General features: G+C 49.5%; 3 protein-coding genes across 3 annotated transcripts in view; 2 read left to right on the top strand and 1 right to left on the bottom strand.

The window, feature by feature from the left end:
- The window catches only part of DOC2B (double C2 domain beta), a 29,117-nt gene extending 21,605 nt beyond the window's left edge, over window positions 1–7,512 (top strand). Inside the window, exons 5-9 of the mRNA XM_041482820.1 lie at window positions 4,307–4,433; window positions 4,636–4,793; window positions 6,047–6,128; window positions 6,309–6,405; window positions 7,010–7,512. Of these exons, the coding sequence (XP_041338754.1) occupies window positions 4,307–4,433; window positions 4,636–4,793; window positions 6,047–6,128; window positions 6,309–6,405; window positions 7,010–7,146 (601 nt within the window). The 3' untranslated portion in view covers window positions 7,147–7,512. The remainder of the gene's footprint in view (window positions 1–4,306; window positions 4,434–4,635; window positions 4,794–6,046; window positions 6,129–6,308; window positions 6,406–7,009) is intronic.
- Window positions 7,513–9,835: 2,323 nt separating this feature from the next.
- On the top strand, window positions 9,836–12,944 carry LOC121361738 (pinopsin). Its single transcript, XM_041482728.1, has 5 exons — window positions 9,836–10,175; window positions 10,774–10,956; window positions 11,395–11,540; window positions 12,156–12,395; window positions 12,807–12,944. The coding sequence occupies exons 1-5, from the start codon at window positions 9,836–9,838 to the stop codon at window positions 12,942–12,944; spliced, it is 1,047 nt and encodes a 348-aa protein (XP_041338662.1).
- A 2,540-nt stretch (window positions 12,945–15,484) lies between these two features.
- TEX14 (testis expressed 14, intercellular bridge forming factor) overlaps window positions 15,485–19,674 on the bottom strand; it is a 30,261-nt gene continuing 26,071 nt past the window's right edge. The window contains 5 exon segments of the mRNA XM_041482727.1: window positions 15,485–16,467; window positions 16,644–16,704; window positions 17,102–17,211; window positions 17,857–17,952; window positions 18,119–18,236. Of these exon segments, the coding sequence (XP_041338661.1) occupies window positions 16,431–16,467; window positions 16,644–16,704; window positions 17,102–17,211; window positions 17,857–17,952; window positions 18,119–18,236 (422 nt within the window). The 3' untranslated portion in view covers window positions 15,485–16,430.

Raw genomic sequence — 19,674 nt, 5'->3', positions numbered from 1 at the left:
CCAGGAGGACTCTGGTTTTCCCTGTGTTGATGAGAAGAGGATCCTGCCAGGCAGCTGGTGCTGCTTGAAAGAGCATCAGTGATGTTCCCATGGGTCTGGGCAGTGGCCATTCCCTGGGAGCCTCCCTGCTGCTGAGCTGGGCAGGGAATGCAATTCCAAAGTCTCTTTAATGTGAAAATAAAGGCAGATATCAAAGCTGCCGCCAGCATTCACTTCCCTACAGCCTGGAGATGTCTCAGGGAAGCTGGAAACCCAAAAATCTCCCCAGCCCAGCTGGTGGGACGTGTCCAGCACGGACTGCTGGGGTGGTGCTGGTCTGGGGCACCCTGCCAGTGCCTGCAGCCTTTTAGGAGGGGACAAGTGGCATTTGTCAGGACATCCCAGAGAGCTGGGTGTCGGATCCCCACCTGCCCAAGCCCCCCAGCCCCATATCATGGCCAGACAGGTTCTCCCTCATCCCTTGAGGGCCTTGTCCCAGCTGGTGAGTGACTTTGCTGTGACAGACCCCAGGAGCCAGCAGGGCCAACCTCCCCGAAGTGAAGGAGAGGTGAAGGCAGCCCAGCTAATTGCACTGGCAAGCAGGATTTTGTTAATGAAGCAACCCCCTCAAAGAGCAGCAGATATTTGGGATTTCATGGAGAGCAGCAGGTGGGAGGATCTCGAAAGGGCTCATCCATTCATTGAATTAAATATCCCTGAGTGTAACCCAAGGTTTAGCAGGGATGAAACCACCCACCAGCCTGGGAAAAGGCAGGTTCAGAGCCATGCAAAACACACTGGAGTGCACAGATGGACGGGATTGGGGACAGATTCCCCTGCCAGGAAATCCCACCCTGGAGCCCCCATTCCCACCACAGGGTACAGTGTCAGAGGGAGGCAGAGAAATGCTGCAGGGGAAGCTGGAACAGGCAGAATACAATCTCCTCCAGTTAAATAATAGATGTAAGATACAATAAATAAATTGCATTCATAATAAATACCCGAGCTGGCCAGATATTGGATACAATTATTCATATCCAGCTATATTGGCGAGGTGATGCATTATTCATGGGGTACTCAGCTAGCCCACGAATGCCAGGAATTCTTTGTTTAATCATGTGTTTGACAAACATCATGACTCATTAAATGTATTATTCAGAAAATAGTATTTGATCAGGACTAATAAGCAGAGTGCAGCCACTTCAAGGTTTGGGGTCCCAAATTGCTTTACTCTGGATGAATGAGGTTTGCTTGGAATTGCAGGTGCACTTGTAATTATAACTCATTTCTGCTGTGGTTTCTGTGCTCAGACTTGGAGGCATTTTGTGATGGAGCCCATGATGGAATCCTCCTTTTTTGTTTTCTGGAGAACTGGCCTTTCCCAAGGCGTTATTTTGTCTCCTTGCCTGGTGTTGCCTGTCCTTAAACCAAGCCACCATCCCCTGCTCCTCACGGAGAGCCTCCCTTGTTGCCATAAGGGATCTTAGGCACAGGGGATGATCTCAGGCTCTGCTCTGTGTGTTTTTGTGGAAAAGGGTCCTTGCTGACCCCCATTTCCCCTTTCCACACTGGGGAAGAGGCCGAGGAGCTCGTGTGAGGGAGCAGAAGCCATGAGTCAGCTGCTGGAGCTGCTCGGTGAGTCAGGGCTGGAGCCCAGGAGCCCGGGCTGAGTAGGAGGGAGGAGAAATTTAATGAGCAGTGATTGTTCATTTGCTGCTTAGTTTCCTTCCAAGGTGCTTTTCACAGCCATTAATATAAAGATCAGGACCCCACAGTGAGGATATCAAATGAAACACTGGGCTGGAGGGATTGGGATTAATAAGGAGAGATGGGGAAGGGGTGAAGCTGCAGCTCCAGGCTGGGGATGGAAGGGGAACGAGACTGCCAGAGGCATCTCCTGCTGTTTGTCATGGGGCTGATTTTCTAACCCAAGGCATAAAAATTCCATCACATGGATTTCTCCTAATAAAATCCAAGCTGGTGTGATTGCATTATGCCCTTTTCCAAAGGGAGGGATGGGGCTGGAGCTTCCTGCTCATCTCACTCAAAGCTCACTGCCTTCACTGATGGGCCAGTGCTGGAATTCCCATTCCACTGGGGATGAACTGGAGCTGAGAAGAGGAACTGGGACTGGGGGCTGAGCCTGAGGACATCACACACAGATGGGCACAAAATGTGGGGTCCAGAGGTGCTACAGGGAAAATGGGGCTGGGAGAGGCCTGGAGGTGTCTCCAGCTCCACTGGGCTGCTCAGGGCAGTGCCAGATCCCAGACCCTGCAGGTGTGCCAAAAACCACTTCCCAAGGGCCTTCCCATGTCCCTGAGGGCACTGAAACAGGGCCCAGGGGGTCTCTCCCAGTGTGACACTGGAGATGCTCTCCCTGCCACCACCACTGGAGTTTTCCACGTCTCCTTCCTGGGCTTTTGCCCATCCTGAGGCTCCTGAGCTTTCAAAGCAGGCAGGACGTTGTGTTTGGGATCTTGCTGTGTTTCTGGAGTGTCCCTGGACATTGTCAGCAGAATTGTCCCTCACTTTTTTAAGAGGTAAACCATCCCAACCCCTGTCTCCCTGAGTGCCCAGGAGCCAGCACCACTCCACAAGTGCTGGGTGTAGACACAGATCCTGAGCTGCCAGCTCCCTGTGAGGCCATGTCCCCTCCTGTCCCCTCCTGTCCCCCCCAGCTCTGCCCACAGGGACAGGGCTCCACGTGCCTGGCAAGCAGTGCTGGCTTGAGCTGCTGCTGCTCGTTTGCTGGTTTTGTTCTTGACAAGAAAGAGCAGAGGAAATGGGGAATATTGTGCCTGCATTTGAGATTCTCTTTGAGGATTTCACCGTTGTGGTGGGGTGGTTTTTGCCGTGGGTATCTATAGTAACGCTGCATCCAGCACAGTTTTCTGGAGAGCAGCATTCTCTGTTTTCCTGCTCATGTCATTTTTTTTTTTTCCCCAAACCCCATTTTCTGTGCTGCTCCCCAGCCCTGATGATCCTTGTGCTGTGGCACTGAGACATCCCCATGGCTTCCTTGCTTCCTTGTTGCTCGTTTGTGAGCATGAGGGTGGTCAGACCATCCTTGGGTAAGGCACTAAAACATCCACAGATAAATCATCTCTAGATAAATCATCCATGGATAACCCACCCATGGATAAACCATCCAGATGTGAGCAGGCCAGAGGTGTGGTGTGCAATTATTTACCCTCAGGTGGGATCACAGGGCATTATTTATCTTTAATTCCTTTCCCCCTTCCCCTGTGGTCCCTGGGGGCACAAGTGCCACCCACGGGGAGATGGACACCAAAGGGAGAGGGTGAAAAAGAAAACAATCAGGTACCCAAAAATAAGAAGACACTCAATGTAAGAACACTGTAAGAAGACACTGCAATAACATTTTTATTTTTTTTTAAGGAGAAAAGATGGAAGGGAAGGGAGAAGAAATGTCTTCCCTTCATGGGCAGGGAGCCCAGCCAGTCCCTGCATGGCCCCAGTGGGAATGCAGGATGCTCCCTTTGGATGGGGATGGCTTTCCCCATTACCAGCACTGCTGGTCCCTCAAGGCACCCTTCTGGCCCTCTGGGATTTCGGGAGCTGCAAGCAGAGGCTCCCTGCAAGCACCAACTTTGCTCCTCTGTCAGAAGCAGCAGAGCAATGACTCATTAGCTGCCAGCTCAGGGAAAGGCATTGGTAGTTCTTTCATGGAAAACAGCCTGGGCTCAGCTCACTGGGATGCACCCCAGGATCCCAGCAGGGCTGGGCGAGCTTCACCTGCCCAAGGTGTGATGTTTCCCATGCTCTGGGTGTGGAAATCACTCCTGGTGGGACAGGAGGTGACAGACCTGCTCTGTGTCCCAGCCAGGGTCACCCTGGGAGCTGCCACGCTCCCAGCAGTGCCTGAGCTCCTCGGGAAGGAGCTCTGTGGGAAGCAGGCTTCTCCCAACCACACAGTCCAAGGGAGGGATGAGGAAGAGCCTCCATGGCTGGGCAAAATGCAGCTCCAGCAACTCGGAATAATTTTGCTTTAGTCACTGATGACTCTGATGTATTAACGGAAGAGTCATTAGGATGGCTGAGGCTCCAGCTTGCTTTTCCAGCAGTGCCTGGGCTGGGTTGTGCATTGAGGTACAGAGACTCACACCCTGAGCTGCCCTGGCCGGGCTGTGCCGATTCCATTCCAGCTGCATTCCAGCTGTTTTCCAGCTGCCTGCAGAGGAGGTGCTCTGTCCGTGGCCTGGGGAAGGGTGACCTCAGCTGCTCCCTCACTGGGGGGACCTGCAGTGCAGGGGGCAGTCCCTCCCCTGTCCCCAGTGTCCCCACTCACCTCGTGCTGTTGCAGGATCTCGGTGTGTGACGAGGACAAGTTCCGCCACAACGAGTTCATCGGCGAGACGCGCATCCCGCTGAAGAAACTGAAACCCAACCAGACCAAAAACTTCAACATCTGCCTGGAGAAGCAGCTGCCGGTGAGTGAAGGGGGCTCAGAGCCTCATCCCACCTTGGAATCACAGCTACAGCAGCTTCTCCCTGTGGCACGTGGGAACGTGGAGCTGCTTGGCCCCTCAAACATAATCAGGGATGTGGGGAAGAGCATCCCTTGGCTGGGGAGGTGTCTGGCTGTGGCTGTACCCCGGTACAGCCCCCAGACTGGGTGCTTTCCCTCCCCAGATAGATAAAACAGAGGACAAGTCGCTGGAGGAGCGTGGCAGGATCCTGATCTCGCTCAAGTACAGCTCGCAGAAGCAGGGGCTGCAGGTGGGCATCATGCGCTGCGCCCACCTGGCTGCCATGGATGCCAACGGCTACTCCGACCCCTACGTCAAAATGTGAGTGTCACCCGCGGCCCTGCTGTCCCCTCCCGCCTCTCCCCGCAGCGGGAATTAATTGCTCTCATTAGGAGATGCAAATGAGGCCGTCAGGCAGCAGCTTGCCTCTGCCTGGAGCGTTATTCCCTGGCAATTGTTTGGCAGAGCTTCCAGGTGAGGTGGGCACAGGAGTTGGTGTTGTGGGGTTGCCCCTGCTGGTTTGGCACTGCCTCACCACAGCTCCTGTTTTTTTTGGGGGGATGGCATTTTTCAAATTCACTGTCTGCAAAGAAGGGGTGGCCATGGTGAGGAAGGGCCCTGTGCCTGTCCTACCTCCTTGTCCCCACGGTGCTGACTGAAATTTGGGCACTTTTAGGGATGGTATTTGCTAAGGCAGAAGTACTGGGAGAAACCACACCTGGGAGACCCATGGAGTTCATCAGCAGCACATTTTCACCTTCTTATTTAATTGTTTTTTAGGGGTGGAGGTGTTTGTATAAAAATCCCCTCTTGTTTTTTTAGATGCCCAGGGGAGGCTCAGTCCCTGAGCAACACAATTGCCATTGCACCCAGCCAGTTTTGGGTGTCCCCTGTGCCATCCACAGGAGATTGCATCTTCAGGGCTGGGATCAGAGCAGATAGGAAAGTGATGCTTCTCGGTACAAGCCCTAATTTTTTTAATTATGAGCAAGATCTGGAACGTGTAGCAAGGAAGCAGAACTGATGTTTAAAGGCGCAGCACCAGCACAAAACCGCGATGGGCTGACTTTGGCCTGGCCCACATTTCAGGTCCCCTCTCTGCCTGATGACACTTTAATCTTGTTTGCTGTCCAGCTCTGGTGCTGTGCTGCCCAATATCTGCAGGGAACAGCTCAAAGCTGCGTGTCCTGCTCCCTTCTCCACCCTGCATGTGGCTCCTGTGTCCTGGAGAGGCTCTGCATGAGCAGAGCAGTCACAATCCAGGTCTGGCCAGGTCCTGGGCTGGGAGTGCTGGGTTTGGAGAGCATGTGTGCAGTGCCAGTGTCCCCTAGGGACTGGAGATGGGATAATCTGCTCTCTGATTGCAGCCAGCACCTGGCTTGGTTCTAAGGAGGTGAAATGCTGCCTCCTCCCAGCTGGCCCCAGCATTTTGGCAGAGGAGAGAAGGGGAGGAGGATCTGGAGGTTCAGGGGGCTCAGCAACCCACCTCACCCTGGCTCTGCTCAGCTGTCACAGATGTCCCCACCCGTGGCCTCCTGCCCTCCTCACTTGGATCCACTTTGGTCTCGTTGCAGTTACCTGAAACCGGATGAGGACAAGAAATCCAAGCACAAGACAGCGGTGAAGAAGAAAACGCTGAACCCCGAGTTCAATGAGGTGGGTGTGGTTCTCACCGAGGGGCTTTTCTCAGCCTCAGACTTGAAGGATAAAAAATCATTACCTTGGTCACTGTGTGAGGGATTTGGGTTGGGTTCCCTGTGGGCAGCAAAGCCTGAGGAGGAGGATGGGCAGCCCGAACCCCTGTTTCATCCTGGCTCTGCCTCTGCTCCTCCACAGGAGTTTTTCTATGAGATAAAGCACGGTGACCTGGCAAAGAAGACCTTGGAAGTCACTGTGTGGGACTATGACATCGGGAAATCCAACGATTTCATAGGTGAGTAACACACTCCAGAAGGTCTCCTTGGCCTCTTCTTTATTTATCTTTGCTGTCTGTGCCTCTTATTTCTCCTGCACTCCTCCAGCCCCCTGGTTTGTTCTCCACATTCATTTTCACTGGGTTTTGGTTCTGCTTTTATCCCTCTCCTGCACCTGAGCCTCTCACAGAGCATCCAAGCAGGAAGAAAATGCATCTGCCTCTCCCCTTCTGTTTTCAGATGTTTTCCTCTGAGTGCAAAACATGTTTAGCAGGGAGGTTTCATTTATCTCTGTTGGATGTCTGGGCTGCTTGTGATTTTGTCTCTGGTCACTGTGATTTATCACTAACAAGTGCCCGGCACCTCCGACAGCCACTGTGATTGCAGTGAGCCCTTGGCACAGGGGACAGGGGCACTGCCTGGGGCTGGGGCACTGCCTGGGACAGGTCCCAGACCACAGCCACGAGGGGTGGAGAATTTGGGCTGGATTTCACATCAGGCTGGATGCCGTGAGGATGCTGACTCACCTGGCTCCCTCCAGCATCCCCCTCTGCATCCCTCAGCATCCCTTGCAGAGCTGATGCTCCCCCCCACACCTCTCCCTCTCTCTGTCTCCCTCCCAAGGCGGAGTCGTGTTAGGAATTAATGCCAAAGGGGAGCGGCTGAAGCACTGGTTCGACTGCCTGAAGAACAAGGACAAGAAAATCGAGCGCTGGCACACGCTGACCAACGAGCTGCCGGGCGCCGTCCTCAGCGACTGAGCCCCGCAGGGCCACAGCTCCACAGCCCTTGGGCTCCTCCCAGCTTTGGATACGGGGGATCCCAGGCCAGCCAGGACAGCAGGACACCCCTCAGCAGGGTCTGGCTGCAGGGAAGCCCTTCCCAGGGAAGAAGGCACAGGTGGTTTTGCTCTGGCGGCCGCTCCCGGCTCCCAAGGCTTTTCCAGAACGCCTCTTTGCGCCCTGCCACACTCACAGCCCCACTCTCGAGCGTGCACGTGCACACTCCCACTCCCACTCACACAGGTGTGCACCCCTGCATGCACTGCAGTCTGGCTCTTCTCCCAAATCCTGCCTCTACTCAGTTACCTTCTCGCTGCCTTGCAAGTCAGTGGCAAAAAAATGAATGCGTCCGTCCGCGTCCGTGTGTCCGGCATCGGCAAAAGGCGTCCCCAAAAACACACAAAACCCAGAACTGTCTCCTCGAGGCAGCTTGTGCCATATCTCTGGTGGTTTGTCAGTCTCTGTGGTTTGGGCCTAAACAGTCTTTTTTGCATTTTCAAGCTCCTCCGTTGGAATGATTGTGTCCCCGGTACACCCGGACAGAGTGTTTGCTCTCCTTGCAGGAATGTTGTGCTCGTCCTCTCCAGTAACTCCTGTGCAGGCAGCAGAGCTGTGCACGCCACGCTTTTCCTCCTGGGATCAGGCAGCTTCACGTTTGGGAGGCAAAATGTAAAAGCTCCCTGGAATGGCCTGGCTGTTCCTGCTTCCCAGGAAGAAGCTTCTGTCCTAATGAAACCATGCCATGCAGCAGCACGGCTGTTTTTCCAGCAAAGCCAGCTTTCAGGCTGAGTTTTTCTATAATTTTTCCCTTTTTCATCCCTTTCCAATTCATGCATTAAATAATGAAGATGCTGAGCCTCGGAGGTGAGCTGGAATTGTGTTGTAGCTCAGCACGGCCGTGAGGTTGATTCATTTTCTGCCTCAGCGTCCAAACCAAATAAATTTCTGTGTATGGCACAGTAATATTAACATGGCACAGTAATAATATATTAATATTATAATAATCCCAGCTATCATCCTCTGTGATCCACCTTGGCTGGCCTCTTCATCATCATCCCACCAGACATCCAGTGGGATAAGCTAAAGCTTTCTAGGAAATGCTGCACCATTCCCAAAATGTTTGGAAGCCTTTAAACAATAATTTCTTAGGAAAAGCTGCTCTTTCCCCACGAGTCTCAGTTGCCCTCAGCTTCCAAGCCCTATGCACATATTGCCAACTTCTTTTTTTTTTCTCTTGGGAAGCAATGGAATCTCTGGAAACCTATGTTTACTTTTCCAAGTGACGATCCTGTTACACCTTGTTACACCTTCTTTGATATTGGGGGTGAGGGGAGATAAAAGAAAAAAACCAACATTCATAGGGGTTTTTTTAATAACTCAATGTTTGTAATGCACCCTGCAGATATGCATGGATTTTATTTGAATACTGGCAGCCTGTCAAGTCGGATGTTCCCACTAATCCTTTCTGGTCCAGCACCTTATCACCTGGTTGTGCTCTGAGCTTCCAGGGAAGCTCCAGGAGCACCAGGTTGGCTGTGCCTCCCTTTTCTGGCAAAGTTCCTTTCAATCCATCCTTTTTCCCAGCCTATGAAACTGGTTGATGCCTGAGGTGGAGCAGGACATGTGTGTGTGGGTTCCTTCACTTTGTACCCCAGTCTTTTCTAAGTGGACACTCCGTCCCTCGTCCCAGCTGCATGCAGAGTTGGTGGTTGTCATGCCAGGCCTCGTGAAATGTTTGATACCAATGTTTTGCTACCATGTGAAGGCTGCAGAAACCGTCCTTACCTGCATCCTGAGAGACTTTTGTATTTCAGTATTACCTATCTGTGTACTTTTGGTCAGATTTGTTAATATTTATAACGAGAACCAAAAATAAAAAGGTTAAAAAATAAAAAAAGAAAGAAAGGTTTCATTGATTGGTGCAGCTTTTGAATTTGGGGGATGGCAAGGATTTGGGAAGAAATGGTTTTAAACCAGAGCACTGGGGGCTTCTTGGCCCCATATAGCATAAATACTATAAATGTACTATATAAATACTATAAAAGAATAAAAAGGTAGTATATAAACACTATAAAATACTATAAATGTACTATAAATACTATACATGTACTTATAAGTATTTATAAATATATATATATATGGGGATATGTATATTTATATGGAGAGAGAAAATACATATATATGGCAGGGATATATGTATATATGGGGATATATATATATGGAGAGAGAAAATACACATATATGGCCCAATTAAGTATATATACTACATGCATATTTATATTTATTTATGTTTAATATCTATTTAGTAGTCTTGAGGCCCAGCAAACCCAGGACACAGGGAATGATGTCCAGCCCCAAGTGCCAAGGCCAGGCTCACAGGAAAATCCAGCTGGAAAACACAAATAAAAACACACAATATGGGAAAAAAAAATATTTACTCAATTAAATGATGCTCTGTTCAGCCATCAGATTTCTCTTTAAGTCACTCTTTATCCCCTCGGGAACAAAGAGCTGATTATAAAAAGCAGGAGGGAGGACAAACCCTTCAGATTAAAATAAAGCTTAAGGTATTTGAAAGCCAAGCTGCTCTGGGCCACGTCAGCCCCTCCAGCTCTATAAAGAGGCTCTGCTTTTGGGGGAGCTCACCTGCCCCAGGTGCTGCTGCTCCATGGACAGCACCCAGGAGCCCCCAAACAGCAGCACCCCGGGGCCCTTCGATGGCCCCCAGTGGCCCCACCAGGCCCCCCGGGCCATGTACCTGGCGGTGGCCGTGCTGATGGGGCTGGTGGTGGCCTTGGCCTCGCTGCTCAATGGCCTGGTCGTCGTGGTGTCCGTCCGGCACAGGAGGCTGCGCTCGCCCCTCAATTACATCCTGGTGAACCTGGCCGTGGCCAACCTGCTGGTGACGCTCTGCGGCAGCTCCGTCAGCCTCTCCAACAACATCAGCGGCTTCTTCGTGTTTGGGGAGCGCTTCTGCCGGCTGGAGGGCTTCATGGTGTCCCTGACGGGTAAGGAGAGCGTTGCAGGCCCGCCACGGGCTTTGGAGGGTGCTTTTGGGTTTAGCAGAGGGGCTTTGGAGATGTTTCACCTCCCAAAGTCGATACTTTCGTTATGTGGAACTCGCGCCCTTCAGCTCTTGGTTAGCACAGGGAAGGGTTGGGGAGATGGTTGGCTGTGCCAGGTCACCACACATCCAGTCCTGGTCTTGACAGAGTGGGAAATGCCACTTGGGGACATTGTTTGGGATGTATTTCCTGGGTGCTGGCTGCTGTGCCAGCACACCTGGGGCTGGCTGTGCACCAGGGACTGGAAATTGCACAAAACCTCTCCTTGAGGACACTCTGTTGTTGTAACCACAAGGCATCACAGCCACCCACTGCCAACTTCATTTCTAAGGGCCAAATATCCCAGTTGTCCCTGCTGTGAGAGAAGCAGTGCCAAAATCACAGTTTCTAACAGCCAAATATCACAGCTGTTCCTGATGTAAGACAAAAACATCCGACTTCTTGTTCAAATAATATTTGCTTGAACTAAATCATCATCTACCACGTCCCAGCACAGGCAGCAGAACCTGTCCCTGAGACACAACCCCTGCTGTCCCCCCAGGCATCGTGGGGCTGTGGTCCCTGGCCATCCTGGCCTTGGAGAGGTACCTGGTGGTCTGCAGACCCCTGGGAGACTTTCGGTTCCAGCACCGGCACGCTGCCAGTGGCTGTGCCTTCACCTGGGGCTGGTCCCTGCTCTGGACAACCCCACCACTCCTGGGCTGGAGCAGCTACGTGCCTGAAGGTAGGGGAGACGTGCACCAGACTCCACTGTGTTGTCATTCTTGTATCTTGTTTTCAAGCCTGGGGTAGCTGGAGAGGGTCTGGGCTGGAGTCTAAAGGGTTAATCTCTCCTGTTAATATTTCCTGCTTGCTCAGCCAATAATCATCTCCTGGAGGGTGTTCTTTGGAAGTTCCCCACCACAGGACACTCTTACTGGAGCCAGGAGCTGCTCTGGCTGCTGGAGCAGCACCCAGCACGCAGCCAGCCCAAACCCGCTCTTGTACAACTGGCACAACTCCACAACAATCACAGAGGGCATCTGGCCACCCCAAAACCCCAGTGGCTGATCTCCAGGCCCTTGGGGATGGACACATGAGGTGCCATGGCTGTTTTGAGCCCATCCTTGAGCCCTTATCCAAGCCCTAACTGCTTTAGGCTCATTCCCAACCTTTATTCCAGGCCTGAGAACCTCCTGTGGGCCCAACTGGTACACGGGCGGCAGCAACAACAGCAGCTACATCCTGGCCTTGTTTGTCACCTGCTTTGTGGTGCCCCTCAGCCTGATCCTCTTCTCCTACACCAACCTGCTGCTGACCCTGCGGGCGGTAAGTGCTCCCAGCTCAGGTGAGCCCGCGCCGCTCCGCTCCCAAAGCGTCTCCATGGGGATGAAGAGGCTCAGGGCAGGTGTTGGGGACAGCCAGAGGAGCTGGCTCCTGGCACTGCCATCATGGCTCCCAATTGTGAGAAATGGCTGCTCACTTTTTATAGTTTAGGAAGGTTTATTAAGCCTTATCAAAAATGCGACAGAAGACTGAGTAAAGAAAAAAGGTTACGCAAAAGATTTTCCGCACCATGTGCTCAGCTCCCTCACAATGGAGGTTTTTCCTTTTTATCCCTTTAACCCCTCCCAAAGTTCTGTCCATCAACCCCTCCTTCGCTGTCCAGTGGTGGAAATCTCTCCCCCAAATCTTCGTTGGAGGTCAGATGTCACCATATGACAGGCCAGCCCTCCCAGATGTCCCAACCCCAGCTGTCCCTTGACAACCACACCAGGGGGTACAACATAACCATAAACCTATACAACTTCTCTTAACCTATAGACATGATATTTGTCCGTTAATTGTGAGAGTCAATCCTCCCATGACTCATCTGTCACACGAGGGATGGGGTGCTGTTCCAAGCTGCTCCCTTGGCATCTCCCTCTCTCCCAAACCCCGCAGGCTGCGGCGCAGCAGCAGGAGTCGGACACGACGCAGCAGGCGGAGCGGGAGGTGACACGCATGGTGGTGGCCATGGTGGTGGCCTTCCTCACCTGCTGGCTGCCCTACACCACCTTTGCCCTGGTGGTGGCTACCAACAAGGACATTGTCATCCAGCCAGCCCTGGCATCCCTGCCCTCCTACTTCTCCAAGACGGCCACGGTTTACAACCCCATCATCTACGTCTTCATGAACAAACAGGTGAGAGAAAGCTCCAAACAAACCAAGCTGGAGAACAGCTGGACAGGCTCAAAAATCCTGGAGGAACCATCTATCCTATCTGGAAGTATGGTCACAGGGTTGCTGTGTAAGCAGCAAGGATTTGGGGAATAAGATGGAAAGGGAGGGAGCAGCCTGCGAGCCTGAACAAGAGCTCATTTTCTGCTTCCATGGTTTTATGGGGTCAGGCAACTTAATGTTGGATCACAAGCTGCTCGTTGAAGGCACAAAGCAAACAGAATGAAACTTTTATTGTCCATAAACCACAAAGAGTTGGGCTGGGAATAGACAGAGATCTTTCCCAAAATATAACCAGCGTCCAAGCTGCCCAGTCTCCAGGCGACGCCGGATTTCTGCTGCCACAAATAACCTACCCCTTCCTTCCCTGCCCAGTTCCAGAGCTGCCTGCTGGGAATGCTGTGCTGTGGTTACCACCCCAGGGGCATGGGGAAAACCTCTCCAGCTGCCCCCAGTCCCCAGGTCGCTGCAGAGGGGCTGAGGAACAAGGTGACACCATCCCATCCTGTGTGACAGCTGCCACGTCCTGCCCGCACCAGTGCCAGCTCCAGGATCTGCCTGTGCCACCCACAGCAGCACAGAGGGGTTCGGGGTGGAGCTGATGGGGGGCTCTCAGAGGCTGGAGAGGTCCCCAACAAAAAAAAAAAAAAAAAAAGACATGACAATGTCTTCTTGCAGGTGAGGAACCATCCCACCATGGGAGAAACTGCAGATTCTCACTATGCCCCTCTCCTAAGGAACCCCCTCCCTCCCAGCCCCTCCCCTTGGAGCCTTTCAAGAACACCAAATAAAAAATGAACAGTAATTTTGCCTCGGTGCACAACATCCCAGGTGGCTGTTTGGCCCAGAGTCAGGTGGAACATGGTCTGCCACCATCCTCTGACAGACCAAGCCCTGCCTGCAATGCCTGGTCCTGCTGGGAAGTTCAGGGAGATGCTGTAAATCTGGCAAAAATCCAGCAGGAATGTTTAAGAGCCAACTGTGTTAATAAACACTGATAAATACTGAGCAGTTCATCTGTTTTATTGGCTGATAGAGGGTTTGACAGAAAACACATCCCCTCCTGCCACCAGAGCTGGCACATCCCTCGTGGCAAGTGCCACAAACATCGCTACAGACAGCCAGGAAATAAAACAGACACAAAGTTAATTTTCTTTTTTTAGAGTTAAGGCAATAAGGAAAGGTCTGAATGCACTGATTTCCCAGCAAGGGTGAAAACACAAGTGGTAACAGGCCCCGAGGCATAACAGAGGCCCACCAGCAGCAAACAAAAGATGCCAAAGCCTGAAAGGATAAAATAAAAGATAAAAAACCTCCACAGGCTCCGCAGCTTCACACCTCATCTCAAATCTCCAATCCCAGTGTTTATCTACCCCAGCTGCAATCACACTTCTGTTTTTGGAGGCAGATTCTGTCATTCAGGAGCCCAGGAAAGGCTTCTGAAGGTGATACTGAAGACAGCAAGTCGATGAAAGTGGGTTTCACCCAATTCCTCTATCTCTAAAAAAGCCTGCCTGCCTTCAGAGTTGTCCTATAGATTTGTGATCCTGAACCCTTGAATTGCTTTCAAAATGAGGCGATCCACAGCCAGGCACCCCAGCAATTTGCACTGCCATGGAGGATGATGAGATTTGGGAGACTGAGGGTTTGGGGTTTTTCTTCCCCCACCATCTGAGATTCTCTGCTTCAAACCAAAAATAAAACAAAAATCCCCAAACCGGCCCAGCGCAAAGGAATGAAAAATGTTGGAGCAACCTGGACTAGTGGAAGGTAGCAGAGGGGTGGAATTAAATCGTATTTATGGTATTTTCCAACCCAAAACATCCCATGACTCCATGACCTGGTGTGGGGGGACAGGACACCCATCCCCACCCCTGTCTCAGCCTCCCTCTCTCCTGCTGTGCAGAGCAGCTCAGCTCACAGGGCTCAGAGAGGAATTAGAACAGCTCAGTATCACTGTTTTAATTTAATTAATTGGGCTTTCATTCTCTGGGAAGCTGAAAAGCAGCATTAGACGGGCCCTCTGATCTCCTCTGCTGTCTTGCACTGGTCCTTGTTTAATTGTTCCTGTTAATCACAGCTTTTGTGGCCATGCTTTATGTTATCAGGATGATTTAAGTCCATGCTAAACTTAACTCTGGGGAAGCACAAGCAGCAGAAAAACTGAAATCTCTGTTGTGTTCTGGCCCCGATAAGGAGATCAGACAGGCCATGGGGCTACTTGAAAGGCTCTCCACCAACAGAAATAAAAATTCTCCACATTAAGATTAAAAAAAGATAGGGAAACGGTTCACAGTCTGCTCACCATTTGGTCCCACAGATAAAATAGAACAAGAAATGCAGGAAGCTGAGATTTCACATGTTGTTATCCATCCAGTGATGGATAATTCTGTGCGTGCGAAAACACTCGTGTGCTCCTCCCCACCACACTGCTGCAGCCACTTGGCTTTGGTTACTTTTTATTTAATTAAACAAGCCTGAAACCCAATAAAAACCCTGCCCAAAGTGAGAGGGAATGAGCCTCAGTTATGACTCACAAGGCACCAAGGACAGGATCACAAAATCAACATTTGCAATTTAACTTTTGCACTCTCTGTCCCTGCCGGTGACACAGCCCGGGGCCATGGGGAGCTGGATCTTGTTCCAGCAGCTCCTACCAGGAATAAAAATCCTTCTGCCTGCAGCACAGGAGTCCCACACAGAGAATCCAGGTTGGTACAAGCCTGGGTTGGAGAATATGAAACCTTTTTTTGGATAGAATTGTGTCACGGCCCGGGGTGAGGCCTGTGCTAGGCCTGAGGTGCCTCTGTTCCGCCTCTGTCACTGCCACCCCAGCACAAACACACAAAAGATTTTTATTTTCTCTTATCTTTCCTCAGAAAGCTCCCCCACCTCTCCAGCATCATCCCTGGAGCAGCTCCAGCAGTTCCCATCCTCATGATGGGAAGCAGAACTAAAAACGAGTGAAAAACCCCAACAAAACAACCCCAAAAATGAACCTCCCAGCCAGAAAAAAACAACATGGCAGCACAACAACCTTGGAAACTTTTATTAATGTTGTTAAACCAAATTAACAGGTACAGAATTGGAGCATTTCCTTGCAAAAGCAGGAAGGAAGATGCAAAACTTGACGCCCCCAGATGTGCAAAAGCAGCTCAAAGGCCAGGGAACAGGACAACCTTCACTCCTGCACCTTGAACAGCATTTATCACAAAAAAATGTTAAATATGGAACTGCTGTGCCCATCAAAATTCTCATCCAAAACTCAATTATATCCAGAGATATTGGTGGTTTGGTTTTTTTTGGAGAGGCCTACCAAAAATGTGGTTGAATTAACACCAGGTATCTTCATAACAACCACATTTTTTTCACATTTTTGTCTGATGCTGGCAGGGAACATATTGCTGCACTTGCAATCTCTGGAGAACACTGCCTTTTCCTCATTAGCTTTTTCCACAGCAATTAATCCCTTTAATCAGTCAAATCAGTTCAACACTAGATCACAAAAGCACTAAGTAAAGAGAAAACAAGAAATTACCTTGTTAAATTTAATGAGCAAGGAAAAACAGACACTACATGGGCTGCAACACTCCAGCATGGAAACATTTCAGTGCCTGAGCAGCACCAGCAGCCCACAGAATTACAATCATTTTGTCTTTAATCTGAAAACTGCATAATGCAACAGAGCAAGGAATTCTTTAGCTTATGAAAATGTGCACGTGCAGAATAAAAAGCAGTTTCATGAGGATGTGACAGTAAAAAAAAAAACAGCTCAATTCTGCACATTGACACTGCCTGGGCACGCAACAATGGCATCAAACCAGTACAAACCATTTCAGAACACAGAGCATGGGATTTTCTTCTGAACTTGCTGCTGCTGTTAAAGGAAATCTGAGCTTTACAGGTGTTTATGTGGCCAGAAAGGGCTGTAATTCACAGACTAAACACTGGGCAAGCAGCAGCAAGCAGGTGATGTGTAGAACTTATTCACTCTCTGTGTTAATCATGGAGAGAGCTCTCATCCAAAACAATTATCCTGCAGGGGTCAAAAAAAAAAGGAAATAAAGGTTAGGAAGTTGTTTTTTTCTTATATAAAGTACAAGATGAAGGGAATGGGATTTCATAGTGCCTGTTTTTCATGGAAAATAGGAATGCAGCTCATGCCATAAATAAATTTCTACCACAATTCCAGTTTAACTCATTGAGTCTCACCTGAAAGGTGGAGCTGGAGCCAGCTGCTGCTGGGGGTGGGATTTCTGATCCTTGCTCTCATCTACAAAACAGGGAAATTCAGCTCAGAACATGAAAGCCACACAGGGACAGCAAGTGAATCAAGAGCTGCAGGTTCCTCTGTCAGCCACATTTGGAATCAGAACCCAGCCCCAGCCCTGCTGCATCACCCAAACCTGGTGGGGATCAGAAAATCAGAAACCAATCCTGATTTCCATCCCTGAAGCCCAGTCCCAGCTCAGCTGTGGAGCTCTGACACAGAACAGGGGCACAGCTGCTATTGCTGTAACAATTTGTTATTGTAATGCAATAACAAGCACAGTGAGGTCACCCCCGGGCTTCCACATTTTAAAATTACCATCAATATTTCCAAAAGTAACCAGGGATTTGGGACATTTCAAACTTTGGGTGCATCCAGCAGCTCTACAGACAAAGGGCACCTGCTGAAGTCCCTGCACAGCTTCCTGGTGCTCTGCCTCCAGCCCAGGCTCCTCTCTCCTCTCCTCCATTCTTCCTTCCAGCATCTTCTGGATCCTGCAGGCTGGCAGCCCTTGAATGACAGAGTTTTGTGTATCATCCTCTTTTTTAATTTTTTTTTTAAAGGATGAAACAGAAAATTCTGATGCCAAACATGAGAATGTCCCAAGTTCCTTTGTGAGACAGAAGTTAGGGATGAGTTATGAGCACTCACTGAGGAGCTGTGCAGAGTTACTGGGCTCTGATCTTTAGTTCCAAGAGGAAAAACAGTTATTTGGGATATGAATATTTTCCTTAAAATGATGTTTAAATGACTTCTGCCATTTCTTCAAATTTCCTAATATACTGCCATGAAAGCACAACCATTTTCACAAACTCTTCTTTATAAAGAGCTTTCATGACTCTGTTCTCTTAATGCACATTTTCTCTGTCTCAATAAATTCCCCCATTCTGTCAAATTATCTCTGATTTCTGTGAAGACCAAGCACTGCCTTTCAGGGCTGTTGAAGTATTTGCTTTCCACCTACAGGAAGTTGTATTAACAAAACATTCTTTTCCCTCTCAATTTAGTAGGAGAGTTCACATTCACGTCTCCAGGCAAATTCCCTGGCACTCCACTCCCCAAGGAGTCACAGCCCATTTTCTGAAAAGTCCTCCACAGATCTGTACACAGCACACAAAATAAACCCTTCAACACAAATAGAAATTATCAGCTCACCCAAGAGTGTGTCCCTGAGGTTGTTCTTGGATCTCCTCATCCCCAGGAACTGCATGGAGCATTCTCTCCAAAGCATCATCCAGGCTGGAGTGAGCCCTGTTAAATAAAAGATTTCAAAGCGAGGGTGACAGGGTTCATGCTGCAAATTTCCAATTAAAACAGTCATAAGGGGATTTAAAGTTTTCTTTAAGCATTGAATCTTGTTAAAATTCTAAGTCTTTGTAACTCAAAGCCAGACATGCCTCCCCATTCTTTTTCATACCTTTCTGTATCCTCTGCTAGATTAAATGACTCCTTAGTCCATAAACTCTGATTTGTCTTCTCATTTCTCTCAGATTCTTCTCCTGACTCTCTGTTTTCCATTTGAACTTGATCAAGAGCTATTCACATAAACAGCAAAATTTTAGTATCAAAGGAAGATAAATAAAGACATGAAAATGTTGTTTTCTTTGCTGCATTTGGGCAATTTCCAGTTGCCCACTTCTCAGTCACTCTTTCCTCTGATTTTCTACCAGATGAATAAATTCCCATTATCTGCAGTCAAAGGTGGCCAGCAGCAAGGCCCAGATAAATATTTCACTCCAACACATTTCCAAATTCACAGGACTCCACATTTTGTTTCCCACTGAAGTGAAAAATGCATGTGGAAATGAATCTTTAATCTTTCCAATCCCAGATATGGGAGAGAAATCCAAGGGAAACCTGAAGATGACAGCTTGGTTTGCCTATTTATCAAAATCCAGTAATTTCCCCTCAAAGATTTATCAGCAAATTCTGTTCCCCATAGAAATCAGGGTTAGGGTTGGGCTTAGGGCTGAGGAAGTGAAACCCTACAGCTCCAGGCACCGGGGCAGGGAAGGGCAAAAAAAGGTCTGGAAATTCATGGTGATGGGGGTTAAACTTAGGTTTGGGCTAATGGGGAATATTTCAGCCCCTTCTGCTGGGCTGTGATAAGCAGGAAGCACGATGCTGCCACAAAAAATGGGAGTCAGAAATAGCTGTGCTTTATGCAAATACAAGAAAACCACAGTGATTGAGCAGCCAGCAATAGCCTGCTGCAGTCCTCTCCCCCTAAAAACAAGAAGCTCCAACGAACTTCCCTCCCTCAGGAAAAGATTTGACAAAGCTGTAGGACAACCAAACATGTGCCAGCATCATTCCCAAGTGTTATTTAGCTTTTTACAGACTTAACTCATGTTCTGCCTTTTTTTTTTTTTTTTTTGCCTTTTTTTGTCTGTTTTTTTTTTTTGCTGCTGCTCACTTTGTGACTCACTGGAGGAAAAAAAAAGCACAGCCTATAAACATTTAGGTTTTCTGCTCCTCTGACACGACTTGTTGTACATCTAAAAATGATTCCCACTTAGCACCATTTGCATTTGCAGCAGCACAAAGATTCACCACTCTGCTGTCTTTGTAACAGAGCAGGAAATACAATATTCATTACCCCAGTGGAAGCTATTTTCTTCCTCTGTGAAATCAGAGGCATTATTTCATGCTGGAGAATTAGGCACATTAACAGGTAGGGTGCACTGGCCACTTTCTGAACTGAATCACCCTCCCAGAAGGGATTTGACACCACCTGCCCAGCACCTCTGCTCCTGTGGGTGTTGTCACCTGTGTTTGAGCACAGCACAAGCCACAGTGGCACAATAAAAGCAGAAAATGAGTTCTCCTGGTTAGACCTGCAAACCTCCCACAGCAGCTCCCCGTGGACTCTGGAGGGAACACTCAGGCAAAGGCAGCAAACATTGGTGGGGGCACCAAGCTAAAAATTGCAGTTTATTGTTCCAGCTGAACACCCAGTGACGAGGACTCAGA

This window comes from Pyrgilauda ruficollis, unplaced genomic scaffold (genome assembly GCF_017590135.1).
Source record: "Pyrgilauda ruficollis isolate IOZ18807 unplaced genomic scaffold, ASM1759013v1 scaffold59, whole genome shotgun sequence".
NCBI classification, from domain to species: domain Eukaryota; kingdom Metazoa; phylum Chordata; class Aves; order Passeriformes; family Passeridae; genus Pyrgilauda; species Pyrgilauda ruficollis.
Note: the sequence above shows the minus strand (reverse complement) of the source record. Positions and strands in the feature narration are given on the sequence as shown.